Source organism: Calonectris borealis, chromosome 4, assembly GCF_964195595.1.
Source record: "Calonectris borealis chromosome 4, bCalBor7.hap1.2, whole genome shotgun sequence".
In the NCBI taxonomy this organism is placed as follows: Eukaryota; Metazoa; Chordata; class Aves; order Procellariiformes; family Procellariidae; genus Calonectris; species Calonectris borealis.
In genome coordinates, this window is record NC_134315.1 from 82,000,992 (window position 1) to 82,020,537 (window position 19,546).

A 19,546-nucleotide genomic window follows, 5' to 3' on the forward strand; every position below is an offset into this window, starting at 1 on the left:
CCAAGAGTTGCAATCAACGGCTCGATGTCCAAGTGGAGCCCAGTGACGAGTGGCGTTCTTCAGGGGTTGGTATTGGGACCGGCGCTGTTTAACATCTTTGTCGGCGACGTGGACAGTGGGATTGAGCGCACCCTCAGCAAGTTCGCCAACGATACCAAGCTGTGTGGTGCAGTCGACGCACTGGAGGGAAGGGATGCCATCCAGAGGGACCTTCATAGGCTTGAGAGGTGGGCCCGTGCGAACCTCATGAAGTTCAACACGGCCAAGTACAAGGTCCTGCACATGGGTCGGGGCAATCCCAAGCACAAATACAGGCTGGGTGCAGAATGGATTGAGAGCAGGCCTGAGGAGAAGGACTTGGGGGTGCTGGTTGATGAGAAGCTCAACATGAGCTGGCAACGTGCGCTTGCAGCCGTATCCTGGTCTGCATCAAAAGAAGCGTGACCAGCAGATCAAGGGAGGTGATTCTCCCCCTTTACTCTGCTCTTGTGAGACCCCACCTGGAGTACTGCATTCAGCTTTGGGGTCCCCAACATAAGAAGGACACGGACCTGTTGGAACGAGTCCAGAGGAGGGCCACGAAGATGATCAGAGGGCTGGAGCACCTCTCTTATGAAGACAGGCTGAGAGAGTTGGGGCTGTGCAGCCTGGAGAAGAGAAGGCTCCGAGGAGACCTTATAGCAGCCTTCCAGTATCTGAAGGGGGCCCACAAGAAAGCTGGAGAGGGGCATGTAGTGATAGGACGAGGGGTAATGGCTTTAAACTAAAAGAGGGAAGATTGAGATTAGATATGAGGAAGAAATTCTTCACTACGAGGGTGGTGAAGCACTGGAACAGGTTGTCCAGAGAACCTGTGGATGCCCCATCCCTGGAAGTGTTCAAGGCCAGGTTGGATGGGGCTTTGAGCAACCTAATATAGTGAAAGATGTCCCTGCCCATGGCAGGGGCATTAGAACTAGATGATCTTTAAGGTCCCTTCCAATCCAAACCATTCTATGATTCTATGACTCATACCTTAAGAACATCACATGATCTACAGACATTACACTTACACTTTGTGAAACAGGTATGAATGGTAACTTCACCTCCAGAAAGGTGTCACGAGACATGGTTAAGACAGTGTGGGAAGTCTTTAGTAAAACAAAAAATGAACCTAGAGGTACTCATTGAGTCCTAGATCTGTCTCACCCCTGAACAGAATTTGGGTAAAATGTCTGTATGAAATAAGAGTAGTGCAGGTCTTGTGCAACACCAAATGAAACCATGGGAGCTATGTAGTCCAAATCGGATTTTCGTCTCCCTTCTGTCATCTCTTTAGAGTCCTCAGAAAATACTCGATAACATCTTTGAACGCTGGTTCACCCAAGTCTGAACACTGGTTCACTGGTTTGAACACTTTCACCCAAGAAATTGAAAGCCCTTGGGTGGTATTTATTCTTCTTTAAAATACCTGACTACAAAGCTTTAACAATATTTTGTCCTCCTATTCATTTCTTGTTTATATTATAATGCTGATGACTATAGATCAGTATAATTTCACAGTACCTTTGTGTAAATGGGTAAAGTGATGTTTAAATTACATATGGCTTGATGAACGAGGCCTCTTGTAGATTTTGGCTCCTTCATGAATGATAATCGCCCACAGGGTTCTTGAGTGGTATCTCGCACCTGGTAGGGCAAACATACAGACATTTAATCTATTATTTTGCTATTTTGCTGTATGATCTACTTATGCCACTCAAAGCTATTTAGCAGGAAGAGGCTAGATGTGAGAGAAAAAGTCCACATAGGCAAAAATAATGTGTTTTCTCTTTTTTCTTCCTGCTTGTTTGTAAATGTACATACGGATGTATTTGTGTGTCAAAGCAAGAGAAGACACAGGCATGTACATGCTTACACATTAGAAACTTCTTTACAGAAGGCAGTCCTACCACTGTAACCAGAGTCTTAAAAGCACAGAGACATTCCAGTATGATTGGGCTTCTGTGATAATTTACAATACCCATTTTTCACTGAAATGCTCCCCAGACTTTACGGTCATAACAGAGACTCATTTTGTATTAGGTGACAAAAAGAACTAAGTAATTTTCTCCCATATGGCAAGAATACGTATTTATGCTGATCTTAGCAGTAACTCTTTGCTTAAAATTTTAGTATTAAATATTGTGTTTGTTCATTTGGCTAGTCTTTTGGCTGAGTGGCTGAAAACAGTGAAAGATTACACTTAAAATGTCTTCTCTTGCAAAATGTTTTCTCAAATGTATTGATAAATCCTAGTCTTAGAATGAAGAAATTTACTGGAATATATTTATAGGTATGACCATTATTATCTAAAAAAGATACTACATCATGCCATACTTTAAGTTTTTGCAGTGAATCTTAGAAAAATCTCTTTCACAGTTGTTAGTAGAAAAAAGTGTAAGGACTTAGAACTTAAGATACTGGTGATGTAGTTTTAGCTTTTGTACATAATGTCAGGAGGATTGCGTACGATATCACAGAAGAAACACAACTGAAAGCATTACCTCATTCTTAGTTTTCTGAACTGATACAATGATACAATTAGAAGCATGTATATTAACATTATCAGATTGAAAATACTAGATGCGAAGACACACATGTTTTTGAACATATTTTGGAAAATCCATCATGGAGAAAAATATGCAAAGCCAAAGGTAGGTGGTGGCATAAATAAAGTTCTAAATTAAAACAAGCTTACAAAATATTGCTGGAAAGGAGGGAGAGAGTTTAAAAGTTTTCTAGCAGCATACAGCAAATTTAATACAATGAGGGAGTGGGTTGATTTTCTCCACTTTTTGGAAGTTTCTCTTCATAAAGCATTTCTCTCAAAATGTTTTCTGTAATGGTAACAGTGTACTCCATTGTAGTCGGGATGTCCCAGTAGAAGGAAAAGTTTGTGGGAAGAGCTTTGCAGTGCCCTCCCAATCTCTCTCTCCGGAAGACAAGGTGATGGTGGCTCGGTGACAGCAGCCCTCTCTGCTGCTGGCACAGACCACAGTGAGAGCACTTTTTTACATGACTTACTGCTCCCTGCAGATCTCGTGAACGACGCAGATGAGCCCTGCGCACCGTGGTGTTTATGTCACTGGCTCTATAGCTAGGGCTAAAGAGTTAGTTAATTTAGGATGAATTGAGTTTTTTTCTTTTGGCTTTTGTTTTACAAACTTTCCTACTCACATAAAAGCTTTTAAAATAGAATAGTACAGTAATATACACTACAGGGATAAAATTAGATTACAGTCGGGAATTTATCAAAATTAATTACTTCCTTTTTCCCTTGTTCTCAAAAATATGGTAAAACCGTAACTTGAAGTATCCAAAAAGGAGCCACGCTTTTCTTACTGTACCCCCAAGGAAGTTTTGCACTGCTACTGAAGGGAGGATGATTGGTTGAAGAACAGTTATATCTGAATTTGCAGCCATATGCATATTTACAAATGTAGGGTACAACGATCATATTTTAACAGATTTCTGCCAATTCTACAATGTTTTCGGACATTTTTTTGAGCTTCTGCATTTTTTCCTGCAATATATTGAACCATGATACAGAAAAACGAACAAGATCAAACTTGATCAGCTCTTTAGATTATTAGGTAGAGAACAAGATGCCTAGAAGTACCATTTTGGTGTCTGAAAGAATGCTCTGGACACATGCATATATAGCAGAACACAGGCACAGATAATTAGAGAAAAACTTTACTAAATTTTAGGTAGCCACTTCTGATTGTTTTGACTACCCAAGTCAACATTTAATCCATTATCATAAAATAATTTGGAACTGTTTTTCAGTCTGCTAAGTTTATTGTAAACTCAGAAGTAGACAAAAAATAAAAATACAATCTATAGCTCATATTATAACATTACCTTAACAAACAGAGGAAGTCTATTTTCTTTGAAGGCAAAAAAACTGAATATATGATGTTGCCCACTCTTTGTTAGTGGCACCAAATTGCCAAAGCAGTCAACATAGATGGGTTTTCCTTCTAATACCTATTGGAAATGAAAAAGAAGCAAAGCAGCAATTAATCACAGTGAGGTGGTTAGGATTTCTTCTTAAGCATAATTCTACAGCAGTTTCGATCAATTTCTTAAATTGCTAGGACTTGTCAGCATTTACAAGATTTGTTACGTACAGTTACCTAAAATCTGTGGAAACATTTCAGATTATTAAATTCCAAATGGAATAAATTGTTAATTCAGTAACAATAGTGTGACATTATAAATGACAAAATGAATATTCAGTGTCATGAATCTGGGCAAATTCTTAATCTATATTTTAATTTGGATTTTTTATCGGCTCTAATTTTAGCACACTTTGCTAACCTGGCCTCATCATAGCCGCCAAAGAAATATTTTCTTCAGCCATCAAATCAAAAGTCCTTGTTTTGACTGGTAGGATAATAAGCCAGTCTGGGAATATCATGAAGTTGCAGAGGACCTTTTTACCAATGCAAAAACTTTCTAAATTAGGTTATCTATGTGTTTAATCTACTTGCAACTGTCTGTTGCAGCAGGCAAAGACAGTGTCTATCAGTAGATTCTATTTATTTCAGCTGGATTTGTAAAGGCCTAGAGCTTTTGAAAGTCAGGCCTCAGGTAAAGCCTCTCTGAAATGCCTATATAATGATACTGCCTACGTCTTTGGATTGCTATTGTTATGGCCCCTCCACACGTTTATATCTCAGCTTCCCAGGTTTGGAGATGTTCCCTTCAAACTGCCAATACATTAATGCCTCATCCTTACTTTCTGGAAATCCAGCCTTGTCATTTAGTTTTATAAGCCCATATTTTATCTAGCTGCTCTGCACAAGAAATGCCTGTCAGAGCTTCAGGAACAGTGAGGATACATTTTTTAAAGGTGGGATACTCATGGAAAAGAGACCATACTAAGCAAAAGAATATGCCATGCATGTAGTTAAAGCACTTTCAGTTTGTCATCCCTTCTGAGGAAGCTGACAGAGGAAGCTAGAAAAACTGCACTTGGCAGGCAGTTTGCTGGATTCTGCATAGGAAAGCTTTTGTCTGTTCAGCAACAGATTTAATTTTTTTTTTTTTTTGTAAAGCAGAATATTAATCAAACCTGCTAGTTTAACTTCTTATATGCAAAGATGCTGACGAAACATGACTACTGTTGACTGCCTTTTTGGTTAATGGTATTAATTTATGGAGTTGCTGGAAGTTGAGATTTACCTGTCCCTTTTGGCTTTGTCTCTCTCCCCTTTTCTCGCAACACCCACTTAGTATCAGGCTCAGGAACATAACAGTTCAGCAAAGAACACCACCCTCAAAACTCATCTTTACTCAGACATTCCTCTAAGATGAAGTTAGTAACTAAAAAATTCAAGGTGTCTCCTGGCAGTTTGCTACAGAGCTAATTAAAACTAAGTAATCGCTGTGGACCACCACAGAAATGACTATGAGGTACTGGGATTGAACTTAGGGCTAGCTTGCATCCATAGAACTTCATTTTATGCTAACTGAGGAAAAAGTTCATTTACAAAACCTATCTGCAACCTCAGCTCACTGTTGAGTTTAGTCTTCTTGTGCACCTGAAACCCCAGCCAAGCTATGCAAAATTCTTACAGACTGTTGCATTTTGTTTAATAAAAACCACGGGCAATGTCTCCTGCTTGCATAACTAGCCATCTCAAAAAGATTTCGTAATACTTAGTTGGCAGTCGCTGCTCGAGTTCTGAATCTGAATTAAAGAAATGCTGACAAAAGTTGAAGTTTTCATCTTATCATGATGCATCATACTGCATCATGACAATATTTGCTGGCACTATTATTTTTCAGTATTTGTGGTAGATAGAAGGCAGAAAATATTAGCTTAAAACCAGACATTCGAAAATGGAGAAAACTGTTCAAGATTCTTGTACGGTACCTCTACATCCCTGCTTCTGGCAACTTCAGCAAAATTTTCTTGTTGTTCTAGAGTTTTATCCACTTTGTCATCTGTCATGCAAAAACATCTTAACCGTGCTTCAATGGGATCGTGTGATTTGGCAAACACCACAAATTTGGCCATGTAGGGGACACAGATAATCTCTCTGTACACTTGGGAAGCAAAAGTAACAGATTCTTGTGTCTGTCGACAGTCTATCAACCAAAATCTGTAAAAGAAAAGGAAGAGTTGTGTAAGCAGCACAGAAAGATTTAAGCAAGAAAAAGATATGTCTTCTCATCTTGGCAACACCAGCTGGTAACCACACCAATTGTATATGACAAGTCAGAATAAAGTAAAAAAAATAGTTACCATTTGGGAACAATAGCCTAAGAATGCTCATGGTACTCCCCATGCACTTAGGAGCATGAAGCAAAATCAAGAGGGAAAGCATTTGGACCAGAACTTCCTCTCCTAAATACCAGATGCAAACCCTTCACAGAGACTCCTGCTGCACAAACTCCAGGCCACTGTTTGCCTTTCTGATAAGATCTCACTCAGCTGGAAGCTTATTTAATTCTAGGTACATGACTGGCTTTTAAAGGCTTTAAGAAGTTCACCTGTCCTGCGGCAGACAGTCTCATACACCTTCTCTGGAGATTCAAATATATGAACCTTTTAATATTTTTGTGTTTATGAAAAATATATATTACATTTATAAGTATGTTTAGAATATTTAAACAATTATTCATGGCTTACCAAAATCAAGAAATTCTGGAAATTCATCACAGGATCCAATAAATGTTTTTTCTTCTATTCAAAAGTTGGCTATGGCCTAACTTTGTTTTCATCTGAATTGATTCCTTACAGTGAGAATATGTCATCAAACGTTTCCTGTCTTTTACCAAGAAATAAACCTCTTGTAGAATAAGCTCAGCGGTCTCTGTTTTCCATCAGTTTCAACAGATTCTGATGATGTCTGAAATAGTGATTGATCTTATCACCATTCTTCTAGAGCTGCCCAAAAGGTCTCTGAATTTATTCTTGTTCATCACATGTCATTATTTGATTTCTACACAGAATGTAAGACGAGAAGGGTGTACTGGAAGTGTACAGTTTGTATTTTCCCCTAACTGTGACTCTGCAATGTGTGCCTTTCATCTAGAGAAATACAGGTTCTTTTTGACAGCTGGTTGCTGCTGAACATCTGATGATGCAGAAGAGAGTAATGTCCCATTAAAATCTTACTAAAATTGCTTGTATCTAGTCATACGCCAAGCCTGTCATTTCTCTTCCAGGTTATGACTAAATTGTTAAACTACAGGGTGGGCAATTTCGTCCTTTTCTCTTTAGCCCCCTGAAATCTTCCTCGGCATCCTACAACTCCCTGTCTGTTAAGTGCTGGACACATCAGTATACCGCACTCGGGTGTTAGTGAACTGTGTACGGACTTCTGATGGGACAGGGATGCTGTGAAAGTTTCCTGAATTTTATTGATGAGGAACAGGAGACTGAAACGGCTTTTGGCATGTGTTGCTAATCCTTCAGTCTGTTCCTGGACCTCCATCTCTAACAGGTGAAATATAAAACTGCCTTGCCCAAAACACTTGTTTTTCTTCTATCATCTAGCTTAAAGGCTAAGAGTACATTCCTTACATACAATATCAAAACCTGAGGGTCTTTAGGTGAATGTAAATGATTTTGTCCACTGTGTAACACCGCATGCAAAATCAGAAATTATTCTTACGTGAATTGAGTCAGGGACTTTTAACTCTGATTTTGTGGTAAGTTTTTGTTATGCATATTGAAGGCCAGTGATATATACATTTCTATATCTGAGCCATATTATATTTTGATGACCCTGAAAGCAGATGTGTCCACATCTGATTCCTACTACCCTTGCCTCACAGAGGCTGTGATCACCGACTCATTTTTCATCGTAGTTTCTAACATGCCGTTTTACTGACAGCACCTTTCTAATGTATACACTGAATCTTCTACACCAGTGGTTCCCCGTCTGTGACACAGGTACCACAAATCAAACATAAACATGTTCAAAGTAACAGGCAAATACTACTGGAATAAATTACTTCCTCTGCACGGTGTGAAGCCAGAAGCTGCCACTGCTATCTCATTCAGGTACCACCATGACAGAGAAACACTTTAAGGTTACAGGGTAAGGTCTATAAGTTGTCTGATTTCACTAACATTATTATTACAAATTAACGTCTGCCTCTTACGAAGTATTGCTAGTGCATGTGAATTGGAACAAACCACCTCAAAACTTATCAAACATACACAGTTACTTAAGACATACCATGGATATTGCAACTCAGATCTAGAACTTCAGCTTCCAGAACAGGTCCTCCTGTGTCAAAAATGACCCTCCTCTTTACTGAAAACTACAGGTTCTTTACCCTTTCTTTGGACCATTCAGGCCAGGACAACATTGCCCAGTAATAAAAGTTTACAGAATTTCCTTATACCTTTATCAAGAAAACGGAATTGTTATTTTGCAAAGTTACAACTTTCACTTTAAACAATTTTACTTCTTCTCTCAAAATGTAACAGCAGAAACGCACCAAGCATTTTACAAGGAGTAACACGTACTGCCTTCTTTCTCAGATATCACTGCATTTAGTTTCTCTGTGGAGCTGATGACATTTCTTTTAAATAAAATTCACTGTGTGGGTGGGAAAGCATGCTTGAGTTTGACACCCGTAGGATGGAGACAGAAGTCATGAGAGGTCAAAGACACCTCAAAAGCTGATATAATCTACAGGGGGTTTATTACTTACTGTAGATTACATGGTATTATGACCCACAAAGCATACCTTTCAAGTGTGATTTCTCTGGTCTTACTCATCTGCAGTTGAATAATAGCGAATTTCATGCTGTGCTTATCTTCAGAACATTTAACAAACACACTGGTTAAAAAACAGACTGATGACATTTGAAAGGGAGAAAGCATGTTTGGTACATAAAGGCTCCGCATACCGATACTTTCCTTTTCACGTGTGGGAGAATTATGTTATGGACTCAAACTGGAGAGGTTATATCCTCTGAGAAATCACCATATGCTCCAAGGATTTGCTGTCATACACCAGGGGCTAAAAAGCCCAAACAGATACTAAATGTTTAAAAAGGCTGCAGCTCAGGAAATGGAAAACAGCTATGCCTCAAAGTCTGCAGTTTAATTCACATGTATTTTAGACAAATGTATCTCTTTCCCAAGCTCATTTTGGACAGAATTAGTCTTATGAATGGGAAAATTGTTCTCCATCATTAATGATTTAACTAGACGTAAACAAGTCACTGTGAATAGCAAACAGCCAGCAATCAGCTGATTCTCAGCAGGGCACAAGGGTAAGATGCACTTTTAGACCAGGGCACAAGTGAAGAAATTCAAGTTATCTTGTCCTTCAGCAGAGAAGGTAATTAATTCTCTGACTCTAAATGCATGAAAAATCCCATTTTCTAACTCTAACAGCATTTAAAATCATGTTTGGGTTAAAGTAGTCTGTTAAACATTCATTTAGATTAAAAAGAAGAGGTAGAACCCATTAAAATCTCTACATGGGACCCCACCTATATCACAGAACATTAGCAATAGTAATCAATCTTAATGTCATCATCAGGACTAGGAAACATCCACTACTAATATGGATTGTAGTTCCATAAATTGTCACCCTCATTCTGGCTGCATTTCATGTGTAGCCCTGCTGGGGACTTCACAATTTTAGGAACTTTGGCCTCTCAAACTTTGCATCTAGTCTCCACATCCGGTTCTTAAATTAATCTTTACTTTATCCCTTTAAAGTAGGAGGGTAGCAGCTGAGAGCTAAAACACACTTTAAGATCTCCCTCTTGTGGTCACTGCTGTTAAAGAAAAACGTTCAGTTGAACTAAAAAGAAATGTACATAAGCAAAGCATCCAACTTAATGGTAAGAAAGCCATCTCTGAACTGAGAAAGTATAGAAAAATAATACTTTATTTCGTCTAATGTTGAAGTTACACTGTAGATTGGACTGCAAGAGCTGAACTCATTTTAACACCGAATAAATTATTTCTTAAATAGCAAAGCTAATCTAATAATAATAACTGCTCTGGACACTGAATGTTTGCACTGAAAGAAATTCGTTGATTTTCATGGGCAAGTTATCCAAGATTTTTTTAACTGTTTGCTAGAGTACACACCCTAAATTTAATACTTTCCAGGTCATGGACTGCATTTGCTGTTACAGAGGAGGAGATTTTTGAGCATTTCTGTGATATAAGTCATGGACAGAATACGAAATACATACATAAAATACATACATACATATATATTTTATATTTTTTAATATGAAATTCTGTTTCAGAAAGACAGCAGTTGAATCTCATCACAAGAACAGATGGTTGGAAGAGATTCTTCTAGATCACAGTTTGGTACACCTACAGGCCTTTCTGCTTCATTTCTCATTTGTTGGATATTCTGGAAGTAACATCTTTTATAAGATGTATAATGAGCTACCCAAATAAGGGATTTCTGTTTCCATGGAAATTTTCTTATTTCTGCACCTGGGAGAGAAGGAGTATTCAAAATGAAACTAGATTTTTTCTAACTACCTGAAAATTGTCCCTCAGATTATTTTTTCAGAAGAATGAGTACATCATTAATTCATTTCTGGGATCATAGCAGGTGCTGACTGCAAAGGACTAAAGGCCGAGATAAAAATGACAAGAACATCAATTTCTTTCCGCAGCTGGTAAGGACTGTAGTGCTTAGAGCTCTCATACATCATCTGTCTGGGCTAGAAAGCTCAGGGCTTCCAAAATACCTTGCCAATTGGTTCACACCATAGACAAAATATTTACGTTCCTTCTACTATATAAACTAAAATAGTTTATTTGTTGAAAAAAAACCATGCACTTGAAAGTAACACTGTAAAACTCATGTTTTGTTACGTAGGTACCTGGCAGACACATTTGTTGTGAAGGAAACACATTCATTAACAAACGTCAGTGGTGTTGTTCCAGTGATGTCTTCCCATTGGGCAGGGGTGGTTCCTCCTGAAATGATAGAGATTTTTAAAAAAATTAAAACCAAGCAAGTCTGCAACTTTCTTGCTTCTAAGAAATATCTGACATTCTTCTGAGTTTTTAATCGCTATGAAACCAGTAATAATCCCAGTCATGCCTTCTCCTTAGGTCCACGTTATTCCACTAATTCTAGTAGGATCGTATGGGTTTCCCCTTAGAAAACAAAGTGTCCGAATTATTTTCAAATGATGAGTCCTGTAGCACAGCTCCAGAAATGTTAAAAGAGGCTAGAATTTTGGGGGGAGAGATGTAATTTATTAGAAATTACTATTGTTCGTTCTAGACTATTCACATACGCGGGGCAAAATTGGCCCAGATATAGTGCAGCTAAATCTATATTGTTACGCTTGGGAAACAGTAATAATGTTACTGATAGTGACAACTACAATTTATGATTTCTATAATCTACTTCTTTTTCAAATAATTCGAAGACTCAGGTCCAGTATATGTATAACTAAGAAATTTCTTTTGCACATTGCTATGAAAACCTATGAAACAATCTGTGTCTGCCAAGGTCCCTGGAAGATCTCGCCGTTGAAACGTGCACCTCCATATCATGCCGTACAATAGACAGCCTTCTGGATTCCTATCAGTCTCTTAAGTGTTTCGGCCCTCTTTGTCACATTCATTGCCAGCTTCCTATTTGGCCCATGCAGCTGAAAATGTGGGCACAGTCTGTCACCCTGCAGCTGTGTTTTCAAGTTCTTCTATATATGTCCCTGCCTCACCTTTTGGTGAAGAATGTCCAGTTGGTTTCCAGTTACCTTAAAATCACACTGAGCTTATAGAAAACAGAAATAGAAGCGTTTACTTCTAACAGCAGTTACAAATATTTATAACGCACATATGAAGAACTGAAGGAAAAACTATGCATGACCAGGGTTAAGGCAGAATGTGTGTCTGTCCCTCCTCTCATATGCAGCTGACTTGTTAGATATCCATTTGACCATGTAGCACAGTCTTTATGCAAACCTTAAACCAAGTTGTATCTGTAAAGGAATACTAGTTTTCAAGAAATAGCTCCTTTCTCCTTTTGGTGAAGGATTCTTGGAACCGATTTCCCTTTTGAAGTTTTCTAGAAGATCCTTGCAGATTTACTGTTCCTCCAAGAAACTTACTCAAATTCCTCCTCTCAAAGAGGAGACCATTTTTCTCTATTTAAATAAACATAGTTTCACTCTCTTGGAAATGCAAATACTTCTTTGTTGGCCAGATGTTGTTTCTGGTATTTCAGCAGCTACCTAACACCTTTGTGTCAAGAAATTGTAAAAGCACCTGTTCTGCGGAATGACTCATTGGCACATCTCAGTGTGTAATGCATCTTACATTGGGTTGGTATTTGAAATCAGTTTGAAAATTATGAAAGATGCTAACTTCTAAAGAGAATAAATACAAGCAGCTCATTTCTGCCTCTTAACTGAGACTGAATGAGACGCTAATCACTTTGGAGTTATAGCAAGTATAAAGTGTTTAATTCCAATATTTTCCTCTGAAGCATACTGCAACGTCATGTCTGTACTACACTTACTCTGCTAGGCAGAGGTATGTTGGTTCTCAAGAAACAAACTGTAAGGAAAATGCAAAAAAACCCAAACCCGAAGTCTATTATTATATCACACGTCTCTTGTTAGTCCAAACACCAAATGTTATTTCTGCTATAAAGTAATTGTTTGGAAAGTAGTTTATTTTCACAGCCTTTCATCCCAGTCAGGTTTTCACCAAGCTTTCCATGTGTATAATCAGTTTAACATATTCAGCCCACGATAACTGACAATTTCAAGATGCACATAAAAAGCTCTAGTATTTGCATCCTACCTGTTATGCTGCATAGTAACCTTAAAGTGGGTGTGTCGCCTCCATAACCATTCATGATCCCATCAGTGGAGGCCTTGGGGACGGGAATCGTCATCGTGATGGGTTTATGGAACTTCCTTCTCCTGGGCTCCAGGGTGACTATGGGACTGAAGGTAGCCTTGTTGCCTAAAATCTTCTTTATAAGTTCAGTATGCATAGGTTGAGCCTTTCCAAAGCAAAAGACAATAGCAGTATAGTTACTTGAAAACAGTTTAATGAGTATGTAAAGAACTGGGTCTGTATATTGCCACGAAACCCTTAAGTTTTTACACTAAATGGCACAATTTCCCATGAAAATCTGCAGACAGAAGAACTGACTGCCAGTGAGAAGGGGACACCTCCCTTTTTCAACTTTCCCAGGCCTTCCTTCTCTTCCTATCCCCTTCCTTGGTGCTTGTCAGACCCTTTACAGCATTAATTTAATTCACTTAACCAGTAGCAAATGATTCCCTTGTCACCCTTTCTTTTTTCTTAGGACAAGCTCTGACCTATTTTAGTAAGCTATTCAGCTTTTCACAGGGGATTTCAACAAGCACAGTCTCTTGGCCAAGGTAAGTTGTGGATGCACGCAGCAGGAGGAGGGGATGGAGGCAGGGGAGGGACTTCCCCCTCCTTCAGTAGTGAACTGTTAGGCTGGTTTACTTCACGCTGAGAATCTGTACATTTGACCTAGTTATTCCAGCACTTTGTACTTCTCTGATGCCTTTCGTAAGAAGTATTTAAGAAATTGTTCTATGACCTACGCTAATATCATCATCACCACCAAAATTAGGTGCTTTTCCCAAGATCATATAGACAGTTAACAGACAGGAATCTGAATTAACTGGAATACGTAAAGCTTTACCACTTGCTTTGACTCTTGCATGGATTTTTTTTTTTTAATTATTTTACTAGAAGCATTCTAGACTACAACATACAACGTGATAAGCTGAATATGCTGGTTCTCCATTCAAAGAAGTTGATTTTACACTAAAAAAAAAAATAAAGATAAGCCTTGTAATTGTTTCATTGTACCTGGAGGCCAACGCGAATTCGTTTGGTTAGAGCCCCTTCTGGGAAGACTGCCTGCACTTGTGGTACAACAGTGCTGCTCAGCACACCTCCCTCAGGTCCGATAAGGTTGCTGTCCTGTTTGATCCGGGATACCACTGCAAAGTACTGAGGGAAATCTCGGGTGATGATGCGGCAGATACGTTTCTTCTCAAGCTCCTCTGGAGTGTCAAGTACTGAGGCCAGAAGAGAAGATGGTCAGAAGACAAGAGTTTCGTAGAAACAATACAACGAACTTCAAAATGCATTCAAGCTTTTCACAGCTTAACTGCAACTTACAAAAGTATTTTGTCTAGAAATCAAAGGAGAAACGGAAACACACCCCACTATTTTAAGTTCCGCTAAAACAGAGAAATCCAGAAAGGAATAGACAGACAGACTGAACAACTAACTGAAGGGAGCTTAAGACAGCAAATCATGGGATCGTGAATGGTTACCGAGGCGACACTTTTGGGGATGACAACATCCCCAAAATCAGCAGGCAAACAAGCAAAGGGGTTGGTCCAAGCCCCTTTCTACTTCACATGTTTACACTCTGGCCTGGAGTAGCATCAAGGAAACTAAACTCCAAATCAAAAAAGTATCAAAGTATGAGTTCAGCTTTAAGTGTGTGAGTTGGCTCGTTTACGTGTTTTTTTTTTTTAAAGCCATCAAAATTAATAACAAATTCCGCAGATCCTAGACAGCCCAAGGCCATTTTGTTCTCTCAAAAAGCAAGAGTATCCATGACTGACACTCCCTCCCACACACATAGCTGCTTGGAAAGGATTAGTATGATAATTGCCTTGTTTTGGAAAGATGTTCGCTACGGAAGCTTTTTGTTTAACACTACGAAAAAGAGCAGTAGAAAACATAAGTCTAGCACCTATTCTCAACTTCGTGATGGTAGATTTTGTTTTGTCCCACTACTTCAGCAGACCACGCAAGGGAAGTAAACACAAGTACACAGTGCTTCTGCTGGCTCCTGTACGTGATTATGCTCCAATGTGACTGAAATGAAGTATCTGGAGAATGTAGTGTCAGAAATTCTAGGGCGGACCAAACATGAGGTGCTAAATAGAACAAATGGTAAAAAGCTATTACCCCCAGTTACAGAAGTAATGCAGGAGCAGAATAAAAAAAAAAGTCACACTGGATACCTTCATCCATCCCATTCAAGATTTCATTCAGTTCATCCTCAGTGTATTCACAGAAATGCTCCTTCCAGCTGTCCCCGTTCTCACTGCGCAGGATCACCAGCTCCCTCTCTTTCCCACGCAGAGCAGCAAAATGGGGAATCTCCACAATCACAGGCCTGGCACAGCAACACAGCGCATTAAATGCACACGGGAGAGAGGAAGAAACAGGATTAACAGCAACTCCATTCAGTCTGCTACAAAGTGACCTGGAATTCTACCTATTTCGCTGGAATACTTTGGCATAATCCTAAACTAGTAGGTCACTAGCACATACTAGATTTTTACAGGGACCCAGTAAATGTTGCAGGACAGATTAAAAAGTGCATTCACCTCTTTCCACAGTGTGAATGATATTTGGTAAGATAAAATAGTGCTTAGCTAGAAATTTGGTAATTGTTTTGCAAATTGATAAAAAACTCATGCGCATTTTAGGTGTCACTACTGTCTGGGTTAACCTGTGCAACTTCATTTCAAAGAGAATCTACTGTAACGTATACGAATAGTGGGACAAATTCTGATCTCACTTATACTAGTGCAAATCAGAGTAATTTCATTGCAATCAGTGGGCAACTCTGTCCTGTGCCAATTTTACTTCATTCTAATTCTATATATTCCAATGAATTTATTCCTGATTTACACTCTGGGAGAGATAAAGGAGGTCTGAGGAGATCATCTGGGTTTCTGTTTCAGTATAGGAGATAAGAATTTGCCTTGTTGCCTTACAAGCAGATGTCAATATATGTATCAGTGTATGTGTACATATAGACACACACACATATACAACACGTGTACATATAATATATCTATATTTATATATACATATACATACGTACTCTTAGAAATAAGAGAAAATACAAATATATTTGTATATACACTTCTGTAATTAGAGGTCTCACAGAGGTTACCATGTACATAGTAAATGTCATGTGTTCCATTATACTGGTGGTATCCAACATATAACTTACTGATTCATCAGTCCTTGATACAAAAAAACATCTTAAAATTTACAGTAGATTCCTTTTTTTTGGTCCCAATCCAGGTTGCTTTGCTACAGACATCAAGCACATAACTAGGAAGATTTCATGCCAAAACAAAAATGAAGGCCACAGTACTTTAAGAAAAAGATACAAACATACCACCAAAACAAAACCACATACCACAAGGGTTGAAAAATGGTCCACTAAGGGTTAGGTGTACAAAATTTCAAATGATAGAAAGGGACAATATCATGGGCATAATGACATAAAAAAATCATATTGCAGAAGGAGGAGAAGAATGGGAAGGTCAGCATCCATCAATTTGTTTCAAGTCTCTCCTACCCAAGGAATTTGGTCCCAGGAGGCCCCAGCTGAAGGATTCGGCTGACCAAGCTTTCTCCCTCATTAAGTGGGGGAGGAGCCGTAGGCAGATGAAGTTTACTGAGTACATCCAAAGCAGCAGTGAAAGAAAGAACATAAATAAACTTTATGTATTTTTTGTGCCAGAACGCCAGTGCCACTGTCTGGTCCACAGAGTGGAATTAGGCTGTACACTGAATAAGGTTCCGTCCTAGCGATGACAATTTGGTGATCAAAATCAGCAAAATTAGTTTCGTTAATTTAGGATCTTTTCTTGCGTATGGGACGACAATGGGAGTTTTGGCAGTGAACTCAGTGGGAACAGGAACTGGACCTTAGAATGCATCTCTGCAAACAGTGCAGTAATTTTCTGATTTCACTGCCAGTACAACATGTAGAAAAACGCTTGCAGGAAGGGCACAAAGATCTGAGAATGAATAAAACTGTGCTATATCCTGGTCTTTCAGGTGAGACATTCTCATTAGATAGAGAAACCATTAAAAAGAAAATGGGAGACATACTTATAGGGCAATTCGTATGTGACAAAGATAATGGGAAGACTAAATGTGACAGCACAATACTTCTTCTGCTCTTTAGATTTCTTTCTGCTTCTCTTTAAGTGACCAAGATGTGAAAAGAGTAAGCGGTACAAACCATCCGATTAGCCAGCTTGTTTGCTGTTACTTGTAATATAAAGAGGTATCCTGTCTGTCAAAAGGAATGGTTGGCTTGCTCTTAGCATCACATTCGCTATGTTTCAGAACTGCTCTTGCTTTTTTACCAGAGCAACGGTGAAGTAGCCAAAACACGTCTTGGGTATGTTCTCCTTTCACACTCCATATAAAAGCAGTGGGCAGTTAAAAACTACCAATCAATTTTTTTCTCTCCCTAAGCTCAGTCTTTTAGAAAAAGCACTAACGAAGATAGTGGCTCTGATGACTGCCTGTAATAATAGGATTTTAAAGCAACTGATTTGTTTGGAAGTGGATTTAAACTATGGCTGTTCACAGAGTCACTTTTTTTACCATTTCTGAATAAAGCTATTTATTGTAATAGAAGGGGTTCCTTCAATCATCCACTTTTGGATGCCACAGTTGATAGGGAGAACAAATAAAAAAAGTGTGAATAACTGCTGCTTTCAAGCTGAAAATTGCTAAAACAAGCTCAGCAGCAGACACAAATCTGATCTTTCTATGGGTTTTGCAGCATAGGACAAAAGAAATGGCCAAAATATTCCAGGGTTGTCCTATTGCTTAATTTAGCAATTTCAACCCCAGAAAAATCAAAGGCACTGTGCTTCCCTGATAGTCCAAATTACTGATAATACAACACAAGTCTCTAAAATAAGCAGCTGTAACTTGTGTTGTATACGTAGCAGGCTTTACATTTGGGCTTTAGATCAGTGCTGTGCTATTCGTGCCTTATATGTAGATTATTTAAATGGAGTATGAACTGCCTTTTCTGGCTGCAAAGGGGTCTTTTCCCACTATAATATCACAACACTGAGTAATAATTATATCCAAGGAAGCACATTAACCTTAGCGCTAGTGGTTAAAATATCCATTTTCAAAGGGAAAGGCATAAAAGCTTTGTGAATTGTTAACTAACAACTGATTTGTATTTCACACGACCAGTCTGTTACGATACGTTACAAAGATCTTTTTCTGTTCAAGTCTTGAAAAAGGAACCATTTCAGTGCAACTTGCAAACAGACAAAAATAGACTGAACATCTTCCTTGAGGCCATATGGCACCCCTTACCCAAGAAACTGAGCGCCAGAAGGTCCAACTTCGATCAGGCGGCTGGCCAGACCTTCACCTTCCACCATGGGAGGCATGGTGGCCAGTCTGTGGCGTTTCACCAACCGGCAAGTCACTCGTGTTGGAGCAGTGCATTTCCGCGGAGGAATAATGATTCGTAGTCCGTTATGTCTGCAACCTCTCATGGCACCCCCACGAGCATCCACCATGAAACTAACTAGGAAGCTGAAAAACCAGGGAAAAAAGATTAGATGCAGAAGATACTGAAATTCCTTTGGTTATGTTCCACATACGCAACTAACTACGTATGTAGATAAAGCTCTTTCTCAAGATGTACAGTTAGAAAAAGCCTTTCTCCCATGTGAAGCACCAAATCATGCTAAGATCATTTATTAATTAAACTGACAACTGCTCTCTAAGAGTTCTTCACAGAAAGTCTTATTTTACAGTGCTGCTGTTGGTAAAAATACCAGCAGTCACTGATAAATGTGAGCACATGTGTATGTTCCTATCAGAGACAAATTCAAGTGCAAATATCACTACTCTGTACCTGCAAGCATCTATATTGTAAGGTTGGCACTCTTTAAGTACTTGACAAGCAAATACATCTTATTGAAGAAAATTATTTATGACTCAAGAATATAAAGCCAATTCTGATTGGAGGGGTTGTTGGGTTTTTTTTAGGTTATCTATATAAATTTCTAGTTATTTGATAAACTATAATTTCTAACAAAAAATGGTTTGGGATTTAAAAAAAAATCAAATTTTTCTGGAGTGTGTGGATACAATTCATAATGTATCAGTGGAGCTAGCACCTATTTATATCAAAAACCCAACATGTCATTATTGTTTGAAGACAAATTTTGGATTTTGGTGAGATGACAATAGCTACAGTCACTGTATTAGAGGTTTATTTATGGATTTTTGGTTTTCTGTGTTACTTTGCACAGCAACACAATGTCCCAATGGAAAACTTACAGATGCAGAAAGCCATCTAACAGGGAGCCCTCTTCTAGCACAAGGTAAATTATCTTATTTATTTCTTTTTCTTTAAAAGGGAGAAAAACATTTCATGGAATTTCTTTTATGCTGAACTTTTTATAGTTCCATACATAACCAACAGGTAGATTTTGACAGATTTGTTACAAAGATCGGGGACATTCTTGGGAAAGGTGTAGAACTACTCCAATTTTTTTTACTGGTTTATGACTTAGGATCATGCCTGATGTGGGATGGGAATGTTAGGTTGCTGGAAGTGAAAATAAAAGTAGATGAGACAGAACGGTATCAGGCCTACTTCTAGCCACTAAAATAGAATCATCACATGGGGAGTCGCAGAAATGCTACTGAAGGACCTGCAATAGAGAAAAGCCCTTATA

At 38.7% G+C, this 19,546-nt stretch overlaps 1 protein-coding gene across 4 annotated transcripts in view; it reads right to left on the reverse strand.

Moving 5' to 3' along the window:
- Positions 1-19,546, reverse strand: part of ANK2 (ankyrin 2) — a 347,335-nt gene that overhangs the window by 33,740 nt on the left and 294,049 nt on the right. For 3 of the 4 annotated variants that reach the window (XM_075150301.1, XM_075150298.1, XM_075150300.1), the window contains 8 exons: positions 18,168-18,392; positions 15,032-15,186; positions 13,857-14,068; positions 12,804-13,008; positions 10,862-10,958; positions 5,906-6,134; positions 3,886-4,011; positions 1,546-1,668 (listed from right to left, as the gene is read on the reverse strand). In XM_075150301.1, coding sequence (XP_075006402.1) covers positions 1,546-1,668; positions 3,886-4,011; positions 5,906-6,134; positions 10,862-10,958; positions 12,804-13,008; positions 13,857-14,068; positions 15,032-15,186; positions 18,168-18,392 — 1,372 coding nt within the window. Of the gene's footprint in view, positions 1-1,545; positions 1,669-3,885; positions 4,012-5,905; positions 6,135-10,861; positions 10,959-12,803; positions 13,009-13,856; positions 14,069-15,031; positions 15,187-16,389; positions 16,489-18,167; positions 18,393-19,546 lie in introns of all 4 variants that reach the window. The other variant, XM_075150302.1, reaches the window with a different exon arrangement.